Below are 23,082 nucleotides of genomic sequence, written 5' to 3'. Positions count from 1 at the left end.
TAAATATTAAAATGCTAAATAGATGCTTTAGCAGCCACAAGAATGTCAACATTTGTTTAAGTAAATTAATTCTCACTTTTCTTATCTCTTACAGTGCACTGGAGAAATATGAAAGCAAACCGTAAGCTTTAGAACATAAATTGTGATAGAAACTGGTACTCAAGGGCTAGAAGAAAGCACAATTTGAACACAGTTACATAGTAGGTACTAAGTACATTAGGGAAATAAATCAGAGGAAATTCAATTGTGAAAGACTCCTCTCAACTATAATTTGTTAATAAAAATTAACTCCTGATAAAAAACACATCATGAACTGGACAGTAACCCCAAAATGTTGTCTATAGTATCAGTGTGTTATCAAGCTTAGCAGTTGATTAATAATCACTGAGCAAAGCAATGATGTTAAATGAGAAAGAGGACCTTGGATATCATCTCTTTTTAATTCTATGATTGACTGCAGAGCTACGTAAACCAAATCTTTAAATTTCATTGATTATATTTTAGCAGGCCAGCTAAAGGCCAGCTCTTACTGTAGCTAAAATAGCACATGAGAAGGTCTATTTCATAACTCTCCACTTGGACAACCCTCTCATCTAGAGATTTCTCAATCCCGTCACACTGCAGAGCATTTTCTCCACATCCATACACTGTTCTTCCCTCCTCCCTTGCCCTCCAACATTGTCCTTCGAACAATGCAACCTCACTTCGACTTCTAGACCTGCAATACCGCAACATTCTCTTGAGAAAGTAACACACAGAAGAGTTAGAAAAAGGCATCTACCTAGAGATGAATGCTTAAAATACTTTTGAGCATTTACTGTACTAGTCCCACCAGATGATCACATTCAGAACCAGTGTAACTTGTTAACTAACGAGCAAGACTGATACTTGAATTCTAGATCAGAGACGTAATACACTTTCATTTAGATGATACATTTATTAAATTAGAATGAAAAACTTAATGTACTTTAGAGTGCAAGAAACACACTTGGATACTGGACCTCAATACAGAGAAACAATGTCTTCAGAATTATTACAGCAAAAAACATCCTCTGTACTGTATTACATATCAACCAAACAAGCAATAACATTTGTAAGGGGAAAAAACATTCAGTACCATCAGCAGATGCAAAGACAGTAGAGAAGAAAGTAGCAAGGATCTAGCTAGACAAAAAATTTTCCTACCTTTAGCAAGTTTAGGCTCTTGGCAGGACTTAAACTAGTACTAAGAGCACTAACTTTTAGCAGATGCCAGTCTTACACAGCTGGCTTTGTCTCCAAGCTGCTTGAAGCTGTTGTGCAGAAAAAAGCAGCATCAAACACAGTATTATCCCATTAGCATTTTGTCAAAAGCTACAATCATAATGAGTGACAATTTATTTGTTTTAAAATCAAGAAACAGACTTTCAGTTCCAATGCCTTCATTTCACAGACCCTAGAATAACTAAACACTCCCTGCCTTTTTTCATCTCCCTCCAATTCAAACCTGACAACGAACAGTTTGACTGAGAGGATATGCATGCTGAAAAGCTGAGCAGGCTTATGATCAGTGTTTTGTTCCTTTTAAGGAGATAAAGTAGCACATCTTGACATAAGTGTTTCAGCTATAATGCTTAATTAAATCAAGACAAAAAAAATCCCTGGAACAATATTTAAGTATAGTGTAACACGCTGAAATCCACCTACTGGCCATACTGCTCCTACATATCCCATCTTCAACTCATACATCTATCCTGCTTTGCGTAACATTCGCCTAGAACAAAACAAACAAACAAAAAATTCTAAGAACAGGAGCCTCCCTCAGAAGCCCAGAGCCTAGTTTTGAACAAACCTGGCTAACCTAACATTTGCACTTACCCCTCCTGGTGGTTAGGATTGAAAGGTGTTTATTCTGTGCTTGAAATTGAGCTGTAATAGGATGCAGTACAATTTACCAGCTGTTAAGTTAAACCATGACCACTTGCTTTTATAAAAAGCTGTATTATGGATCCCAACATTTTAATATAAAAATTTAAATATATACATTTTCCCTGAATTGTTCCATCCATAGCAATTCATGCTATCTGTGTAAAAGTTAGAGCAAGACTCTTCCTGGAGATATCCAAGCATTAAATCCTTACAAAGTGTTACCCTTTTGGGTGACAATGTCACAAATCACTGTGCTATAAAGACCAAATGCCTCTACGCCTACCCAATCACAAAGTTTACCATGATTGTAGGGAAGGGGCAAGATTAGTTTCTTGATGAACACCCGTTTTACTTTAGAAAATAAGAATGTGGTGACTCTGTAACTAAAAGACACAGAAACTATAGCCTTGAATCTCATTATTGAAAAGCCAATTGGAGGATGCATAAAGACACTTATTCTTTCAATGGTAAATTTAAGATGGTAAGGAATTCATAAAACTTATAAATCATACATTCTGAAAAGACAGCTTTAAAAGGTCAGAAACTGGGATGATTTTTGGTGCTGTATTTCAAAAGTTTCAGTATCACTTTTAATCATAAAAAAATAAATATTCATGCTCTACTGCCAGTCCTACCCAAAGGCTTCTTGAATGTAGCTGGGGGCGGGGAATAAATTCAGCTTTTCAGCAGATCATAAAGAAAGTATTTTAAGCAGGGGACATGAAACAAAGAATGGGGAAAAATAGAATATGGGTCCCTTTTCCCTGTTCCAAACCTGGCTTTAATGTTCTCATGAATCACTCAAGAGTCTAGATTTCAAGTGTACATTCATTCCAACTCTTCAAAATATAAAGGTCTATGGCTATTGTAGAAAGTACTTGAAATTAAACATTAAAAAGATAAAACAGCAACATTGCACATCACTGGAAAAATAAACTGGTGCATATTATTTAAAGTGCATTACTTTACCATCTACAAAAACAGACACTGCAGAAATTTATCCAACAGGTGTTACTGGTGCATACTGTAAGATTCTGCAGCTCCAAGATGAACAGTTATCTGAAAAAATAACACTAACAATAAATACAAGCAACCTCCAACCTCCTCTGAGGATCAGACTGCAACTCGGATATGTTAAATTTTCTCTCAAAGAATTTATTCCCATCTGCAACAAATAATAATGAATTTACTACAGCAACTGTAGTCTAACAAGTCACTGAGCAACTCATAATGCCATTCAAAGATTCCGAAGCTACTTTTCATGTTTCTTATTTCAGATTACAGGAAAAAACACAATAGTTTTTCCACTAATGTAACAGAATAATTTTGCTGAATATGTGTAAAGAAAGAAGCCTTATAACCAGATCATAGATTTCTGCTTCTTTAATGTAAGACAACACCTTAAATAATTGTGTACGGCTTCAGTAATTTTCCAGGTATAAAAATCTTTCCTTCTGCACTTATCCTTTGAAATAGCCATGGGAGTGCAGAAGTAGTAGTTAAGAGTGCAATTAACTGTGGGAATACATTAGGGCTCAGTCCTGTTCTCTGCTACAGCAATACATACTGTATGAGTTAAAAGTTACCTGTTAAGGTTTTACAGATACATAACAATACTATATGGGAGGATAAAGCCCCAAATGCATGCCAGATAATATATTGCTTTGGTGCCCGATGACTAGATTGAGTAGAATATGCTCATTACAAATACTAACAGCGCAACCTAACAAATTTAGCTTATTAAATTAAAAATCTTCAATCAGAAATAGTTGAATATATCACAGCACTACAGGATAAGGAAAAGGTCTTTGTTTTAATTTCTGGCTGAAATAGGCTGCTTGATGAAACCTGAATACTTCCAACAAATCAGTTACATTTAAAGAGCTAACCCTCCACGGGAAAAAAAAATTCAATCTAACAAACAGTAGTAAATCCTGTACTGCATAGAGTTACTTTGTAAGAACAAGTTTATGAAAACGGGGAGAGAAAGACAAAAAAAGCAGCATCACTCCCCACCCCATCAGAATATAGCCACACAGGGCACAGCTGATAGTAAAGATGCTTCAATGCTATATTGTAGCACATAAGCTAAACTGAGTATGTACAGATTGAGAAAGAAAGTGAAAAAGATCCAAATGTCCACTGAGAAAAAGGGTTTAATCTTTCACACAGGATGAGCTAACAGAAAGCTGCTGGGAAATTCTTCCTCTAGCTAAATCCCTGGCTTGGCAAGTAAAAATAAGTGGCATCAAGGACGGGGACTATGCAAGAAGTGGGGACCTATGATTCTTCAGCCATCTGAAGCAGGGAGTTGATAGCTGCATCCTTGTTGCCCCTCTGAGCTTCTAGCACTGAGCGGATTACTTCCCTGTCCATGTTGGGAAACATGTCCTGGATTGATTTCAGGTCCTCTTCGTTACACAGGTGCTGAGGGTTGACTGCAGGAGGTGGTATTGCCACTGGTACCATGCCTGGATTACAGACTGCAGGCATCCCTGCAGGCAAAAAACAGAAGAAAAAAACCCAAAACATATGTGAGGGGGAGGGGAAATTAAAAAAAAAGTCAATGATTTTGAAGAAGAAAGCAGCTCATGACTCACCCCAACCCCATTTCTTCAGCACTTTATTTTTTTAACATGTACACGGCAGTGGGGGGTGGGGCGGAAGATTGTGGAAATTATACCTAGACTGTTACAATCAGAATACATCTCTCTGGAACAGGTTCTCTGCCCAAGTTATGTTCCAGAAGTGGTACTGGTCCACAGTAATTCAAAGATCTTTATGTGTAGCAATAATCAATCAAGAAATCACTACTAAAGATGTATTAGTTAAAATTTTTCTTTACACACAATACTTTAACACCAGCCTTAATATGAGATTTTACTTCCCATTTAATATAATTAGATCCTTCTGCAACCTGTTGGAGTCAGAAAGACTGTATTAGTCACTTTCCCTCAACTGATTTTAAAAAATGTGATGCACCCTACCTAAGTCCTCCCTCCATTAGGGGATGATTCATCACTTATTTTTATCTGTTCTTCAACTTTTCAAAATAGCTATTAAACCACAAGAGGACTTTTATTGTACCAGAATATCATACAACAGGAAGAATCCATAGCAAATAACATTTTCAAAATGGAGCTGACAAAGTGATATACACAGACCACACCACTCTTACCCACATACTCAAACACCTATAATTTCTAAGGTATGAATGAGCTTTCCCTACATAACCATGTCACCTCCTCCTAAAGTTTACCTAGTTAGTTGTTTTAAATCAGCTCATTCTAATCTCCATTTAATTAGCTTATGCAATAGGGAAAACAGTTAACTTCAGAACTGTTTTTTTAAAAAACCCCATCTGTTATCCTCCAGGACTCTGAAAGCAAGACTAATTAAGCAATAGGTTACATGCTACATTTGGTAAAAACATCCAAAACACAAGACTGGAAATAAATGTTATCTTACCTGCATTTTCATACTAATCATATTAACAATTAGTGTTAAGCTCTAAAATTATGATCTGAGGCTCCCGCTCCATAAGAAAAAAAACAAAAAACCACAACATTCCTTCCTAAGAAGGACAAAAATCAAACACAAAATCAAGCACATCCATACTGATCAATGCTCTCTAATTTTTATTTTAAAATTCCCCTTGTAATCATCTTAAGTTTTATTAGAAGCAAAAAAAAGGAACATAGATGCTTCAAGTCTAATGTACAGGCTGCATCTATTTTTAAAGGTTTATCCTGACAGCTAAAGAAACATCCCTCTCATCTCTTCCACAACAGCCTAAACTTTAGCTCTAGAGCTTCTTATGCCATTTGGACCACAGTCCCTGGAATTCTGGCTGGTACTGTGTGTTTGAACATGTGGCAAACCAGACCACGTGTGCACCCTGGAGGCAAACCACTGCACAGTCCTCACCTACACTGCAAATGCACTTTACACAATAATCACATCCAACAGCATTTCAGATTGCCTTTTCTATAGCTTCAACAAGCCTCAATTCCTCACACTTCCCACAAGCGATCTAGGCATTTACAAGAGGTGAACAAAGACGCACGGCCTAAAAAATAAAGTTGCAAACTACCTGAAAGAACTGAGCAATAGAAGTAATGTTTTACTTCTAACACAAGCTTCCTAATACTCTTCGGTAATTCACCAGCACCCTAAGATCATCCAGTTATCAGCCTAAATTGTGTAGGAACTGTGCATATGAGAAGTCAGTTTAAAATGTTAATCCAAATAAAACACGAGGCTCACTTCTCGAGCACTACTGCATTCTACAGCTTACCAATAAAATTTGAGTGTCATATCAGTGTCAAAAAAAAAATCAAGACCAGAACACAGTTTTTCTTACTGCTTTCATCGAAACAAGATAATTATGACGCCAGATATCTGCACAAGCAGTATTCAAGAAGTATTTTCAATCTAAATATTCTGTTCTAGAGACAAGAAATTTCTTGATAGTATTGCTTTTCAAAATCAATTTTCTCAGCTTACAGCTCTAGAATTAGTTTATGCAGGCTACAACGACACTGTATACAAACGGAAGTTAGGATCACAGTGATTTTTAATAAGTATTTCCATGATAAATGCTTACTCTTCAGGAAACTCAATGCTCAAGCTATACAAATACCAATTTAAAGAGTACCTTGATTTTTTGCTTTCTTCCACACCCAGGCTAAAAGCATCCGTAACTTCTGATTTACAAAACAGTAATCAAGACTTAAGCACAAACTTAAAGAACTATGCACTAAAATTTAGCAAATATACATATATTTATACACAGTCATTAGAGAAAGTTATAATAAGCATCAAAATGATCCATGTTCAGTAAAAAGCTGCTTTACTTATTAAGAACCTCATTTTACTAACAGGTAAAAACTGAAACTAAACCACTAAGAATCCACTATAAATGGAATTGCACACTCCCGTGTTGCTCTCAGATATTAGGTAAGTGTTATACATCAGAAGAATGGAGCACTGTTTTCCAATTCAGTGACATGACAATGGCAAACATGCTGGCAGAAGCTGTGACATTCCAATACATGAAATGAGTACATACAATAGCAAGTCAATTGCTAGGAGCAGCAATGGAAGCATCAAAGCTGTATTAACAGGGCAAACTACTAACTGCACACAAGGCATTACACACTTTAATTTTCTTATTTAGTCAAGTACCCTATATACTTAATTTCTTAACTCATTCTATCCTATGCACAGACCCTTTCAGAGTAAATTCAGGAACCCTCTCAGCACAAATTCTTTCATTTAAAGGAAGAAATCAGTGTCAACTTTTCTAAAAATACAAATAGGTCTTAATGATATTTGCTTCCAAAAAAACTTCATGCATGCAGTCATCTCAAGTTTTATAAAATGTTGCTACTTTGCAAACTACTAGAGAAGTGAAGCATATGGACCCAGAGAAAAATTCTGCAATTACACTGCTCTGAATAAACCAAATATGTCACAACGACCACATCAGTTTTATATACAGCATCTTTCCAAAATTCAGAGCATCAAGAAATTACATTTTATTTCAAAAGAAGTAATTCTAGAATTTTCTGAAAATACTTGATTGAAAGGCTGAGCCATTTTTTGTGATGACCAAAGTCTGAATGATACGAAGTAATACGTGGTCTTCAAAGTGACCTGTTTCTGCACTGTCCACATGCTTCATAATCCTCAGTTATTTTAGAATCACAGAATGGTTAGAATTGGAAGGACCTTAAAGGTCATCTAGTCCCATCCCCTGCCATGGGCAGAGACACCTCCCACTAGACCAGGTTGCTCAAAGCCCCATCCAACCTGGCCTTGAACACTTCCAAGGATGGGGCAGACACTACTTCTCTGAGCAACCTGTTCCAGTGTCTCACTACCCTCACAGTAAAGAATTTCTTCCTAATATCTAATCTAAATCTACTCTCGTTCAGTTTAAAACTGTTATCCCTTGTCCTATCACTATCATCCTATCACTAAAAGGCCAATGTTTTTATCAAAGTTAAGGATGTCACAGGATCTTTGCACATTCAAAATCAAAGGTCTCATAGTCAAATAAGTCTAATTGAAGGAAAATTGATTTCCTGTAACATAATTTGCCTTTAGAGTTCAAGTCAGATACAGAAGTTGACACGGATCTAAACCAAATGTTCGTGAAAGATACACAGCGATGAAAAAAAAAAAGTGTTATCTTTTTGAAAAAAGGCTTGTTTGAAGATTAACAGAAGGCAGTTGGCAGGCTGTCTTCTCTGTCATTGCAGAATGGAGTTCTTCACTTTCGAGTTTACAGAAAGTCATAACATTACCTGCTCCTCCCCAAACCTTGCAGTAGAACAACTGCAAGACTGAGGTTTCTCTTCTAGGAAACCAGTACTATCACCTAGGACACCTCACTGTCGTATGACGATTTGAGAATACTAATATCGCATTTTATCCATCAACACCACTAACACCAATTACTTTAGTCATTACAGCTTGAAGCTGTGCAGATGCCTTTAAAGACTTTCCTACAGGTTAGAGGGGCTTTCACAATTTACAGGAGATGCATTAAATTGTTCTATTGTGACATCCAAGTGGCAATACCTTGTGATACAGTCAGCTGTAACAAATAAAGCTCAGTTTAGATGAGTTCATGCAAAGACTCTTGAGTCAATGAGCATGGGAGTGAGAAAAGAGCTTGGAAACTTACCGAGAGCAAAGTACTCAAGCCCTAAAGATAGGTGAAAATGAAGGGGCAAGGGAAAAGGAATAAGACATGGGAAAGAAACATTAATCTATTTTTAAAAGGAAATGAACCATTTAGCTTCTAAAGGTGAAAGTTGGATAAACTGAGGCAATTGGGTAAAATTTAAACTACCTAATATCAAAACCTAAATGCTGCTAGGATTCAGTCTCCCAACTAATTTGCTTCAGAAGTCTGAACAAGTTTCCTAAATGTGCTGCTTTTACATAAGTAACAATTATAGGAAGTGTTTTTAAAGTAAGTAAGCCACCATGTGTTTGCAGCTAGGATTACATTTTATAGCCCAGAAAGGACAACGTAGATCCATGGTTTTCTGAACAAATACCAACAACATCACATGCTAACCCATGAAACTCAATACAGACACCTAAAGGAGTAACGTACAAATACACACAACTTTACATTGATGAAAAATGATATTCTGGACTCTGACAGAGCCTTGAAACACATGGTTTTAACCTACTTTATACACAGGTGTTTATAAGCTAAGTACAAATATATTTCCTATTTATCCCACAAATACTTAACTAATAAGAAATATAGCTTGCTTCATTTAACTAACTTCTTTTAGCTTACTTGTTGATACACTAACAAGATCAGCTTCGAGTGTAAGCAACCAGCATACTACAAAATTCTACAGCCTAAATTAAGTAATCTTTAGAAAAAGAAATGGGAAGAGATGGTAGATAAACTCAACTTTTAGAAGAGCAACAGGATTGACAAGTTCAAATTTTCCCAAAGGCAATCCACAGACATCATCTATGGCAACTATGCTTTGTAGCAACTAGTGCCACTGTCCAAAGTTTTTAATTTTTAAGACTTCTGAAATGAATTAACAAGGTGCAAGAATACTTTATGGCCATTTCTGCTTTCGTCACAGCTCTGTAACATCTACCATCAAGCATAGGGGAAAAATAGCATTACTTGTGTTAGCATTTCAAGCTTCATCTGCTTACCACAGTGACTAACTGCTTGCTACTACTATTCACTTCTGTATGATAGAGATACATGTGAGAGGAATTAGTTGCTTCAACCTTAATTAGAAGGTTAGTTATGTATATTAAGTTTTGAACAGAAATTTTCTCCTCCAGAAAAAGATAAGCTTGGCCTTCGTGACACAGCTAAATTTGACTTAGCACCATATCTCTTTAAAGCGCAGCTATTTTGGACAGTTAACAAATAACTGTTAAATTGTCTGGATAAGCATTTTAGTCCGCCCACTAAATTCCATCATAGATAAGACTTAGATTCTAACAGCCTTGCCCAACAGCAGAATGTCCTCCATTTCAGATGCAATAAACTATTCAGCGCTGCTCTTCCATTCTTCTGAAGGCAACAAATAGAACTTGCTTATTGACTACAGTCATTTAGCTGGATAGGTAAAAAACCTGAACTAAGAAGATGGGAAGAAGGTAAACATATTCCTGTGGAACATACTGATGTCCTACCAGTCTCAAAAAGAGAGAAAACCCTGTACAGTATTCCAAGGAAAGTGTACCAACAGTTTCCCTAGACGATACAATCAATTCAGGTGGGCAGCGAAGGCCGGTAGTTTGCATGCACCTTTCTGAAGGAGTTTACAGAATCCAGGAGGAGCATCTAGTTCAGTATATAGAAAATGTTCTGACAATACTCCATGTCTTCCAAGATGCACTATTGGTTGCTTTTATAATTTGAAATTACTTTTATTAAGCCATACAACTGAATGTATGAAACAGTAGCTGTCACTTTCAGAGTCCAAACCTAACCATCCACCTAACTATTATGAGTGGGTCACTGATTAGTGACTAGGCAAAAGTTTTAAAACTCAGTGCTTTGAGAAATTCTGATGGTCCCCACAGAAATTCTAGAACAGCAAACACACAGCACAGTACTATTAAAAAAAACCCCACAAACTTCAAAAATATACAAAAATCTAAATACATCAAAGGTGGCTGGTAATAAGTTTGGCATTTATAACATCAAGGAAGCATATTTAAGCCTTCACAGAACAAAAGAAAAGTTCAAATCATGGGGCGGGACTTTAAAAATATAAGTCATAGAATCAGGAAGAATTTTAAAACAGAAAATTATCATAGCATTAATTAAAAGAAATATGCTGGATCTTTGCAGAAGGGCAATGCTCCAACACACAGATCAAGAAAGTTTTTACACAAAGGCAAATTCTTATATGCTAAAATGTCAGGCATTACTATCACTTACTAAGTATTAGTTATTAAATCTACTTGGACAAGTGAAGAAATAAGTACTACTGAAAATATTGTCAAGATAAATACAGATTTTACTGAACATCAAGGTCTGAATATCAAGATACACCACTGTACTTGTTTTTCAACTTTCAAGGTCTAGCATCAGTTTTATCTGTTCAGTTCTACGTCTAGTTTCAACTACACTGGAAACCAATCTCTTCTTCGCTTCTACTGTTCGTACTCTGACTTGCATAGCAATTTTGTAATACGAATATTCTCATTTTGATCTGTTCAAGAAATTCTATAGCACCTTCTAATACGTTGCTATATGTACCACCCCAGCTATTGTTTTTCTTTTAACTACACACAAGGTAACTATGTTTGAAGTTCACTAACTGCTTTAGTACACAGGGATGCAATGAACCTACAAGCAAAAATAGATATGGCATCTATTCAAACACAGAAAGCTACGCAGAAGTCTGGCTGACACAATGGAATCACACTTCAGGATGCACTCAAAAGTTGAAACTAATTCAAGGGCAAAGCAAGGAAGACTTAAATCCTGAGAATTAAGCTATAGAGATAACAGCACTTCAGTAGAAGAAAACTGCATATTCTTAGAGAATAAAAGTATGTAACCAAACTTTTCCATGTTTTGCTCTAACTTAACTCTATAAAAATGAAACAAGAGGTACGACTCGTTAAGTTATACATCCAGTCTTCTGTTGAGGAGCTTTGTTTTTACAGAGAGTGAAATTTTAAATTCAATCAGGAATGAGTCTTTAAAAAAAAAATTAAAAATTTGTTCTGTCAGCCCTTAGCACTGCAATTACGTCCCACATGCTCTATTACTCATTCATACAACTGTACGTAATGAAATTCAAAATATGTAAATTTATATCCTATTTTCCCTAAAAAACACACACATATTACTGAATAAATGTCCATACAACAAACTGGAGCTTTTAAGAACTTGAAGTGAACCACACAAAAAAATCCCCAACTTTACTTATCAGTTATCTAAGGAGGACAAATTCATGCTTATTTACATACTTCAGGCTTTTTATTTTTGATAGAAAAATTACAAAACCTAAGTTAACACATCTTTCTACAGAACTCCAAAACTTACTTCGCGCAGACTAAGAGAACTGACAATACCTGCTTTACCTCTTCTTGATGTATTTACATAACTATCTCAGAACTCCCTAACATTTTTCATTCACTTAGCTACACGCTTCACGTGCTGTGTAGCACGTTTCCAACAAAGCATCTTCAAAGACTACAGAAGAGTCAATCCCTTTACAGGCTATTTAAGCTGCAATTCGGACAGCACAAGTCATTTGGTGCAATTTCTGATGTCTGAAGAGTTTCACACCTGGTTTGCCACCATTTAAATAAGCACACATTATATTAGAGTGCAGTCTGCTAGATTTTAGACATAAGTCTAAAATAAACACTCAAGAAGAGAAGCCTTCAAGCTACTTGTTCCAACTTGATAATCATTTTAGTCCATTTAATCAAATTTGCGCATCTTCCTTCAACAGGGTACAAAGCTGAAAGCAGACCTACGCTTAATTTGCTCAACACTTCTCCTACTGAGAATGTATCATAGGAAAAGTGGTCACAGACAAAATCATTTATAGCTTCCTTTGCATTCAAAAAAACATGAAAAACTTGGTAGTTATTTCTGCAAAACCCTTCATCTGGAAGTTTTAAGGGTCTTCAAGGAGAGAAAACATACCTGCTATAGGCACATATCCAACTCCTTGCTGATATACAGTGGGCATCAGGACCACTGGCTGGGGCTGCATCATCATGGCAGCTGGCAAAGACTTGACACAAAGAGCACAGATTAGAACTACTCAAGAAATAGAAAAAAACTAAACCAGCATTTAAAACAGTATATGCAAAAAAATCATCATGTTGTACATCCATCTTCAGTATTACAATATGACTATACTAAGTGCTAACCTATATTAAGCAAAATCTCTGGCAAATTAACTGAACTATCATCCTTTTAAATGACGATTTATTTGCCTGTAAATCAATATAAACACGTTGTATCAAACTAGCGTTTTGCAACAGTTTGATAAAGTTTGAGACTGAAATTTTGTTACTGAAACAAACTCTTTTAAAATATAGGTTTAATCAGCTTTCATGCCTTATTCTTGTGAAATGAATATACAACATAATCATTGAAAATTAAAACTTTGAGCAAGCGTACATTTTATTAGAAGTAGTATACTGCTCCTAAAAGCAAATTTTAGTTCAAATCAATTGGTTTTTTTACGTAAACCAGTACTTTAAACACAACATCAATTTAACACTTTTATTACCGCAATTCCTGTTCAGTTTGATCCTGGAAAATATTAGAAGAGGCAGATGCTATGTACAGTACATTCATGGGCAGACAGTTTTAAAGGTTAATCACAAACTCATTTCTCCTAGAGCTAATGGAATAACTGTTCACACATGGGGCAGAATGTGGATTTCAAAACAGCAGGGCACATCTCTTCCCAGGTGTGCACACAAAAGCAACTCAGAACTTTTGATCATGTACAAGGGTAGCAGGAAGCATTCAGCATAGCACCCTGTACTCGGCACTGGTGAGGCCCCACCTCGAGTACTGCGTTCAGTTTTGGGCCCCTCGCTACAAGAAGGACATTGAGGTGTTGGAGCGTGTCCAGAGAAGGGCTACAAAGCTGGTGAGGGGCCTGGAGGACAAACCTTATGAAGAACGACTGAGGGAGCTGGGGTTGTTTAGCCTGGAGAAGAGGAGGCTGAGGGGAGACCTTATCACCCTCTACAACTACCTGAAAGGAGGTTGTAGAGAGATGGGGGCTGACCTCTTCTCCCTGGTGACAAGTGATAGGACGAGGGGAAACGGGTTCAAGTTACGTCAGGGGAGGTTTAGATTAGATATTAGGAGACATTTTTTCACTGAAAGGGTTATTAAACATTGGAATAGGCTGCCCAGGGAGGTGGTGGATTCACCATCTCTGGAGGTGTTTAAAAAAAGGGTAGATGGGGCACTGAGGGACATGGTTTAGAAGTGGCTCTTGTCAGGGTAGGCTAAAGGTTGGACTCGATGATCTTAAAGGTCCCTTCCAACCTCAACAATTCTATGATTCTATGATTCTATGTTACACATGATATCCAACACCATCTTATGACAAAGGTGACAGATGAGACAGCAGTCCATGAGCTGCTAAATGGACCAGTGTAAGTCAGCAGTTCATGACCAGGATCACCAAATGAACAAGAATGGAAGTAAAAAACAAAGTCATCAGAAACAGCTTATCTAAGAGATATTCAAACTCTCCAAGAAAGACCCGAGACAGAAGAGAGTTCCCATTATTTTTGCTTTTAAATTTACAAGACTTTCTAAAGGTTTACGGGGAAAAAATAAGTTATTGTTAGATTCTATGAAGCTTTTTAAAATAATAATTATTTTTATTATTAAATTAGAAATAACAATGGACCATTGACTGAGGATTTTTTTAATGCTTCTATTAGCACAAGAATAAGCTGAATTTTTGTAATTGCAAAACCAGATAAATAAATACCCATTTACCACCTCACCAAAAAGTATTTTCTGCCTTTACTAATACTTTTGACTGCTAATCTCCAAGTTAAGTATAATTATTTTAAATACTAACACACACAGTCACAGGTGTGGTACAATGGAACTATTTCTACTTCAACCTAAAATATCTCTCCTCCCACTGCCCAAGAAGCTTCTCTCCCTTCCTCGTCCCAACCCAAACTTGGCTTACCGTGTATGACATAACCAGATTAATCATCCCTTCCTTGTCATCACCCTGCCTTCCACTCAGGCTATACCATTCATCCTCCACGTTTCCTTGTTTCAGAGACTCGGGAATTGTAATGTGTGTCCAAGCAATGCGGTCATCCATTGAAAAGGCCCGCTGGAATATAATTAAAAAAATATTATCAAGTTAGTTATCCTGAAAAAAAAATTAAAATTATTTTTTACTAACACTTCCTTCAGTTCTTTGCTATTTAATTTTGCCAATTTTATTTTTAAAGTTATTTCTTTTGAAATTACTGAAGTGTCAATAAATATTTTGGCCATCTCTCTTCCAACAAGGATGAATGATGCTTTAAGTGGGATTATAGGTTGACGGCATATATTTAATAATAATAAACTGAAAACCTGAAGCAGAACACATCTATCTAGAAATACAACATACTAATATCAGCATAGACTGTGAATCTAGCGACATCATATCAGAAGCCATAAAATTACTGTAAACAGCTTCTGTTTACACTACTACGACAGGCTGTGAACTCCAGTAATTCAAGAACAGATACAAGTACTGATCTGCCATCCATGCTGCATCAACAGAACAGACAGTTCAAGCAATCAACTAAGCCCACAAAATGGCATCCAAAAGCCTCACTTGTGTAATGACCACACAGCTGATGCAGTGACAAGTTTTACTGCACATAGGAAGAGAGGCAGCAAAAAAAGGCAAACCACAGGCTTTAGTTTCAGTTGTAGCCTCCTATTTTAAAGGCCAGGCTGGATGGGGCTTTGAGTAACCTGGTCTAGCGGAAGGTGTTCCTGCCCAGGGCAGGAGGGCTGGAAGTAGATGATTCTCAAGGTCCCTTCCAACTCTAACCATTCTATGGTTCTAAATTGTTCAAGAAGGAATGTTTGTGCTACGTCAAAGTCAATATTCTGAACTGGAACAGCTGAGATGCAGACACATATTCCCTGCTGCCAACATCGCAATATCTAGAACAACATTCTAGAATTTAAGGTAGTACTCATCTAGAAAAGCTTTGCAGAGCAGACTACCTACCAGAGCTGTTAATTAGAGTAATTCAATTTCTAAGAAAACTAAATTATTCAGAGGTTAGGTATTTATTACCACTGCGTTTAAGTGAAGCACAGACAAGTGCCTACATGCCCACTTGGAATGAAATTCAGGTAAGGATAGATTAAGTTATAGTCCTGCTAATAAAACCTAGCGACTACACAGCCTTTGTTTGACAGTTTTAGCATTTCTGAGCTTAGGAAAGTTTCCAAGCTCCTCCTGGGTTAGAATAATACTGAAGAATTTCTGAGTAAACAGCATTGTATAAACAAGCTATTTTTAATAGTATAGAATATAAGGCTGCAGGGTATTTTGACAGCGAAGAGAAGCTTTAACACCACGCATATATTTTGCTTCTCCTCCTTTGCAGGGAGCCCTGCTAATGCCCCTTATCAGCTACCGAAGGAAAAGTAACAGCTCTGACATTTTTGGGGAAGAGTGAAGCCTTATGCTTTGCTGCTCTTGGGATTCTGAAAATTTTTCATTATCTCCCAGAGAGCATAGCTAAGAAACAGCCATTGGTAACTCAATCCTTTTTTGCAAAATTCCACCCAATCCTCAGTCCAACCAGGAGATGGGGAAGGGCTGAAAAAACAGTAGTTCTGACCTCATCAAATATCTCTAGATAAAAGGAGTCCACACCCGGGGGAACAGTGCACTGAATAACTTTGTTCCAGCGGGGGTTCTTAGCTCCATTATGTGCTGTTGGAGTTTCATACACAGCATAACCCAGCCGTATTCGACAATATGGATCCATGCGGGTCATTCCATAGTTCTTTGCCAGTTTTGCCTGGAAAGAAAAGAAAGCCTGTAAGTGTACAATATTTACATTAACTTGAGAAGTTAATTATTATTCACAAAGAGAATCAGGTATTAAACAATGGACTAGATTCAATTATGAGGTAGACAAAAAGAAAAAAAAAAAAAGACAGCATTAAAACACAGAGCAGTCAATAACACCATTAAATGTCTGGGAGACCTTGAAAAGGGAACCTCTTTTTAACCTGTCTGTTGTAGAAAACACACATCATCTCCATAGCTAAAATAAGTCACTCCATACCAAACCAAAAGATACATCATTACAAGGAAATAGTAATAAGTTCAATTTTTGCCTAGGTATCTCCTCTCCAATATACAATCATAAACTTAAGGTGATAGACAGCCTGTCCTCTTCCACTGAAGTACTTTTAAATGATGAAATACAGAAACCCAGTAGCTTCAAGAATATCACACAATACAAAAGCATAAACTGCAAAAGCAGTTCAACTGAGGCAAAAATCTGGTAGATCATACTTTTCGAAATGATTAAAAAACTTAATTCAGACTGTGCATTTGATGTTACTTAATTCGGTGGGCATCTTAAGATCTACATTACTATAAAAACAGATGCTGTATAGAATCAGAAGATATCCAACATACTTGTTCTGTAACATCAGAGGAATAGAATGAATGAAGTTGTTGAAGACAATGCTGGGTACTGTTGCATAGCTATGCCAAAGCAGAAATCAGACTTTTTGGAAGAGCTGTTTCTCTGACCTGTACGAAAAAGCCCATAGTTCTTTTTACAGTAAGACAAGTGACAAAATATGGTGCCTAGGATGCCTCCCATCTACTAGAATAGTTGAGACCTGCATAAGATTTACTCACAATGGCTGCAGCTCTGGCCTGCTTCAGGGCACACGCTGGTTCAGTAATTCATACAATACAGCTAGAGAAAAATGTCTCAAACTGTTCCTTGTAAAAGCGGACTAACAACTAAAGCAGGAAAGTTAGCACCTAAATTATGCACTCTCCAGACTCTGAAGTCCTCATACTAAGCAGCTTATCATACAACATCACCAAAAGGAACAAGTGCATATAAATTGCGTCTCTAGTAATTTAATAGGGCTCAATCAACTGTGCTTAGACAAACTCACCACCATTCCTACGTATCTGCAAGGGAAAAAAAGCAGTAAATTACCTTCTCAAAAACATTTTCTGATCTTCCACCAGTTTATTAGTAACAGAATTAAGGCAAGCTGCTCTGTATACTTTATCAACCCTTATTTAAATACAAAATACTTCCAACTAGTGTTTCATGTTCCCCAGGTTAATTGTGCCAAGTCTCCTATCCAGAATGCCACATGCCTCAATATGCATCCAAGATTCCCACAGCACTCTTGCATAAACTCTCAGACAGGCACAGAAGACTATCTCTTGAGACACCGCAGGGTTGTGCTGCCATTCAGAAGGACCTTGACAGACTGGAGAGGTGCGCAGACAGGAATCTGAACGTTCAACAAATGAAACCGTTCTGCCCCTGAGGAAGAATAACCACAGGCACCACTACAGACTGTGGGCCAACTGGTTGGAGAGCAGCTTTGCAGAGAAGGACCTGGGGGTCTTGGTGGATACCACGTTGGAAATAAGCCAGCAATGTACTCTTGCAGCAAAGACACTGCATCAGGAAAACCATCACACCTATTGCCATAAAATTATGTAGTAGAAAGACCTAAAATGGGTTCCACTCAGAATTTTAAAAGCTCTTACTGCCTCCGCATACACTATTTAGCCTTGAGGAAAAAAAAGAAAAATAATAAATCTATCAGTATAAAAGTACCATGAAAGGCACAAAACATTTTATCTTCCTTTGGCTTGAAACACTGAGTTTCCAGACTAAATTCTTTCTGCTTTTCCACCGTGATAAAATTAGAGTAACTTCACTTGAAATGTTGGGATTATTCTGGTGTAACACCTGAGTCCATGCAACAGTAATCACAGTTCCTAACATCTTACTACAGAGTGAATTTGAAACATGAATCTATTGTGTTAAAGAGTGACAGGTCCTTATATTTTTTTGTTTTAGTATTCCATGTAGCAAAATAAATAAATCAAACGCTTGCATAGTTTCTACTTCAACTGAAACATTATCTTTTGTCCTTAAGAGAAGTTTTTTTGTCATTTGGTGTAAGTCTAGAGTACGGTAAATAACAACATTGAAATCTCTGTCATGATATCAACAGAATCACTCAAGATTTATGTATGTACTCTTAGCTCTGGAAAAAATTATACTAAAGCTTCTACCACTATGCTCTAAAAGTGGTAACAATTTTCTGCTGTTCAAAGTTGCAGAAGAAGCTTCCAATCTTATACTTTCTGAACACAGATTAGTAAACTCCTCACAACTAGAAAGAGGGCTGCAACTGAATGCAATGAATGAGTTCAAGTGTTTAGACCTTAGAAGTAATAAATTTTGAAACAGCATTACCCCCAGTTTTCAAAGTAAGGATACTGGCTGTGAAGGAGCAAGCTAACCAATGAAAGAAACAGAAAGGAATGATCACTGCCTCTTTTCCTGAGAGACCCTATATAGGTTTACTCCCCAGTAAGGACCTCATCATGGAAGCTGTAACCGTATGCGTACTGCTCCAGGCTTGGTGCTAAATATCTCTATGTATGTTTTTAGAGAATGACTTGAAAACAGCACTTGTAAAAGATGGGGCGTGTTAAGTTAATATGAAGGACATCTGGTATGCCAATGTAGATAAAAGTTGTCTGTCTTAACACAATTCTGTTTAAAACCTGAAATCTTATGCATAATGAATGCAGGAATACAGAACTGCCAAGTGATAAAAGAAAGGATAATAAGGGAAAAGAGGAAGCAGAAAATAAAGTGCTAGGACTATACACTTGTGATTAGTAAGAAAACCCTCTGGAAGCACCAGGAAAAACAGCACCAGGAAATGGGGATGGAACAGAGCAGTCACTTAACGGAAAACATATAAGGCAACTGCAGTTCCCTACAATATTCTGAAAATTGCTAATGCCTTCTGATATTAAGTGCTTCACCGGAAGCCTTCTTATTAAAAGTTTTCAGAGAAAACTGTTCACTGTAAAAAAAAAAAAAAACACTCATGAGTTTATTTGATTATGTGCTATAATAGCATGTTTTACAGGAAATTGCTGCAGCATGCGCCATGGAGCTATGAAGCATGAAAGTGGAAAAAAATGCTGATGTACAGAAACATGAAGCTACAAAAACTTTAAAAATTCCTCATTCCATCTATACAAGTAATTTAGTAACTCAAATTCCAACACAAAATCTTTTTGTGGCCACCAATCAAAAAATACTAACTGTATTAATAATTACAGTTACTTAATTGTACAAAGATGGTACTATTTATACCTGTACTACAGTAATGCTGAGTCTGCCAACTGTACCCATTGGGCCTCCATACTGTAGCTGCTGAGCTGCCTGGGCATCCAGCTGGATTTGCTGTTGCTGCTGCGTTGGGGTAATGCGAAGAAAATCTTGAGGAAGCTCACCAACGTATACCTTAAAAATGAAAAGAAAAACATTCTAACTTAAGTCTCCCACTTTCATAATGAAAAAGACAGAAGAATATAAATCAAAGAAAAGCTTAGCAAAAACATTCAGCAGAATTTAGTCTTGACAGCATGAACAAAGAACTAATTCAATGACAAAACTGCCAACTCGTAGACTTACTTTCAAAAACACTGATTTCCAACATAAGCCTCTGAAAGATAGTAGAGTATACAGAGCCAAGGCTGCTCTGCAACTAAACATTTAAGTAGTCCATATAAAAGTCAGAGCTACCAAGTTATATATTCCATTCACATATGACATCTGATGGCACCCAGCTCTTTCACTTCTTCACTCATGTTGCTTCCAGTCATTCCCATGACAAGACACAGCACCCTGCTCTCATTTGAGTCACTTTCACAGTCACCTTCAAGATGGATCATAAAGACAATGTCTCCTATGAACCAAATCCTTCAACACAACTAAGAATCCTTCAACATCACAAAGATCATAGAACCGTTAGAGTTGGAAGGGACCTTAAAGATCATCTAGTTTCAACCCCACTGCCGCGAGCAGGGACATCTTCCACTAGACAACGTTGCTCAAAGCCCCATCCAGCCTGGCCTCGAACACCTCCAGGTATGAGGCATCCACTACTTCCCTGGGCAACCTGTTCCAGTGTCTCACCACCCTCACAGTAAAGAATTTCTTCCTAACATCTAATCTAAATCTACCCTCTTTTCAGTTTAAAACCATTAGCCCTTGTCCTATCACTACACTCCCTCATAAAGAGTCCCTTTCCACCTTTCCTGTAGCCCCCTTTTACATCCTGAAAGGCTGCAATAAGGTCTCCCTGGAGCCTTCTATTTTCAAGGCTGAACAACCCGCAACTCTCTCAGCCTGTCTTCACAGGAGAGGTGCTCCAGCCCTCTTATCATCTTCATGGTCCTCCTCTGGATTCACTCCAACAGGTCCATGTCCTTCTTATGTTGGGGGCCCCAGAGCTGGACACAGTACTCCAGGTGGGGTCTCACCAGAGCAGAGTAGAGGGGCAGAATCACTTCCCTCAACCTGCTGGCCACACTTCTTTTGATGCAGCCCAATATGTGGTTTTCTTTCTGGGCTGCAAGCGCACATTGCCAGCTCATGTCCAGCTTTTCATCCACCAGCACCCACAAGTCCTTCTCCTCAGAGCTGCTCTCAATTCAGTCTCCACCCAGCCTGTATTTATGCTTGGGATTGCCCTGACCCAGGTGCAGGACCTTGCATTTGACCTTGTTGAACTTCATGAGGTTCACACAGGCCCACTTCTTGAGCTTTTCCAGGTCCCTCTGGATGGCATCCCTTCCTTCCAGCATGTTGACTGCACCACACAGCTTGGTGTCATCTGCAAACTTGCTGAGGGTGCACTAAATCCCACTGTCCATGTTGCCAACAAAGGTTAAACAGCACCAGTCCCAGTACCGACCCCTGAGGAACACCACTCATCACTGCTTATCACTTGGATATCGAGCTGTTGATCACAACTCTGAGTGCAACAATCCAAAGATGCCCTAATGCTTTTCCAGTGTTAAGCATGGCTGGCCTGCAACTAACCATGGGAACAATCTGGGAACAAAAATCCCACCATACTCAAAACAATAATGGAGAAAGAACCATGACGAAAAATTCAAAGAAAAATCTTAGAGGAACTCAGCCACACGTGCCAATATGAATCAGCAGTCATCATGTATTTTCTGTTAGCTTTATGGTAAAAGAAAAAAAAGTTTCTACCTATTACCTGTCAATTCTATATTCTATTATTGTCAATTCAACAACTCAGGTTGTTTCTAGGTTTTAAATGCTAAGCAAACATTATCAATAACACATTTAGAGAGGTAGTCACATTAAAATAACAAGCATGCTATAATAATACATTTTAAAAGGCAAATAGAGTTGCATAGAAAATTTATAATTAAGCTGTACTCATTTCTGTTGTCTACAGAGTTGCTTACATATTTAATACAGGACTGTCCACCGCATCGAGACAAAAGACAGTACAATTTCTTATGTTGCTATCCCAGGCAAGATTATTCATTTGTATCTGGCAGATGCATGCCTACAGAACATATTTCAAGACATTAACAGGCCTCTAGGACATAGCTTTTGAAGATTAGACAGCACTTACATGCCAAGATTGCATCTTGGAGATAGCAATAGTCATACAAAGTGTGATTTGGCAAGAGCTGCAATTTCTGTCTAGAGACTCAGGATCCTGGCAACAGTAGGTGCTACATGCCAGAAAGAAAGTTATCAAAAAGCTAAGGAGGAAGTACTGAATGCCTGCTGCTAGGCTATTGGGAGGGAGGGGAAAAAAAAAAAAAAAAAAAAGGCAATTGGTTTTGCTTACAAGCATCTTAAAATTTTATGATTAAGACCTTTAGTAGCTTAAGTTTTAAAAAGGGTTGGTAGGGTGGAAATAGTGGTGGCAATGGAGAAGACTAACCTAAAAGATAACGCTAATATTAAAAGAAAGCTTATTTAAGTTACGCTGCAAATTAGACAAGGTCTTGTAACAGCCTTTTCATTAGAATGAACGTTATAAAAAAGGAGCTAGTTTTAAAATAAAACATAATCCATTTAGGAAAGATTTGAAATGGCACAAGAATTAGCAAGGCAATGGCATTTACAACATAGCAGGTCCCCTCCAACCCTTGACCACCAGGAAGTTTCAAATGTGGTGTTATTAGCATCGCTAAGAATAGACATCATAAAAATTTACCAGAGTCAGAAGTAGTGGCTGCAGCCCCGAAATTACACGGACACTGGAAATCTTAATTCATTTACAAGTGAGAAGTCTAATAGTATCTTTCACTTCTATTTTATTTAAATCACCCAAATACTTCTCCAAAATAAAATATATAAACTAGTCTCTGGACTGAGGTCCAAAACAGACATACAAAATCTGTAAGGGAGACCAAAGTTTTCTTACAGCATCTAAGCAGATTTTAGGTCATTCCATTATCTCGCACAAAGCTACAGTCTTACCCTGGAACTGCAAAGCAGACAGACACAGAAACTGAAAACCACTAGTGTAACTAAATTCTCAGA

The 23,082-nt window shown here is 37.4% G+C and overlaps 1 protein-coding gene across 5 annotated transcripts in view; it reads right to left on the bottom strand.

The window, feature by feature from the left end:
* Window positions 1–912: 912 nt before the first annotated feature.
* Window positions 913–23,082, bottom strand: part of TOLLIP (toll interacting protein) — a 34,289-nt gene continuing 12,119 nt past the window's right edge. For 3 of the 5 annotated variants that reach the window (XM_063332596.1, XM_063332594.1, XM_063332598.1), the window contains 6 exons: window positions 19,855–20,004; window positions 16,297–16,479; window positions 14,622–14,774; window positions 12,587–12,677; window positions 8,603–8,623; window positions 913–4,403 (listed from right to left, as the gene is read on the bottom strand). In XM_063332596.1, coding sequence (XP_063188666.1) covers window positions 4,189–4,403; window positions 8,603–8,623; window positions 12,587–12,677; window positions 14,622–14,774; window positions 16,297–16,479; window positions 19,855–20,004 — 813 coding nt within the window. In that variant the 3' untranslated portion in view covers window positions 913–4,188. The remainder of the gene's footprint in view (window positions 4,404–8,602; window positions 8,624–12,586; window positions 12,678–14,621; window positions 14,775–16,296; window positions 16,480–19,854; window positions 20,005–23,082) is intronic. The other 2 variants (XM_063332595.1, XM_063332599.1) reach the window with 2 other exon arrangements.

The sequence above is a fragment of the Chroicocephalus ridibundus genome, chromosome 4 (assembly GCF_963924245.1).
Source record: "Chroicocephalus ridibundus chromosome 4, bChrRid1.1, whole genome shotgun sequence".
Taxonomy (NCBI): Eukaryota; Metazoa; Chordata; class Aves; order Charadriiformes; family Laridae; genus Chroicocephalus; species Chroicocephalus ridibundus.
This window is presented reverse-complemented; position numbering and strand designations above follow the sequence as displayed.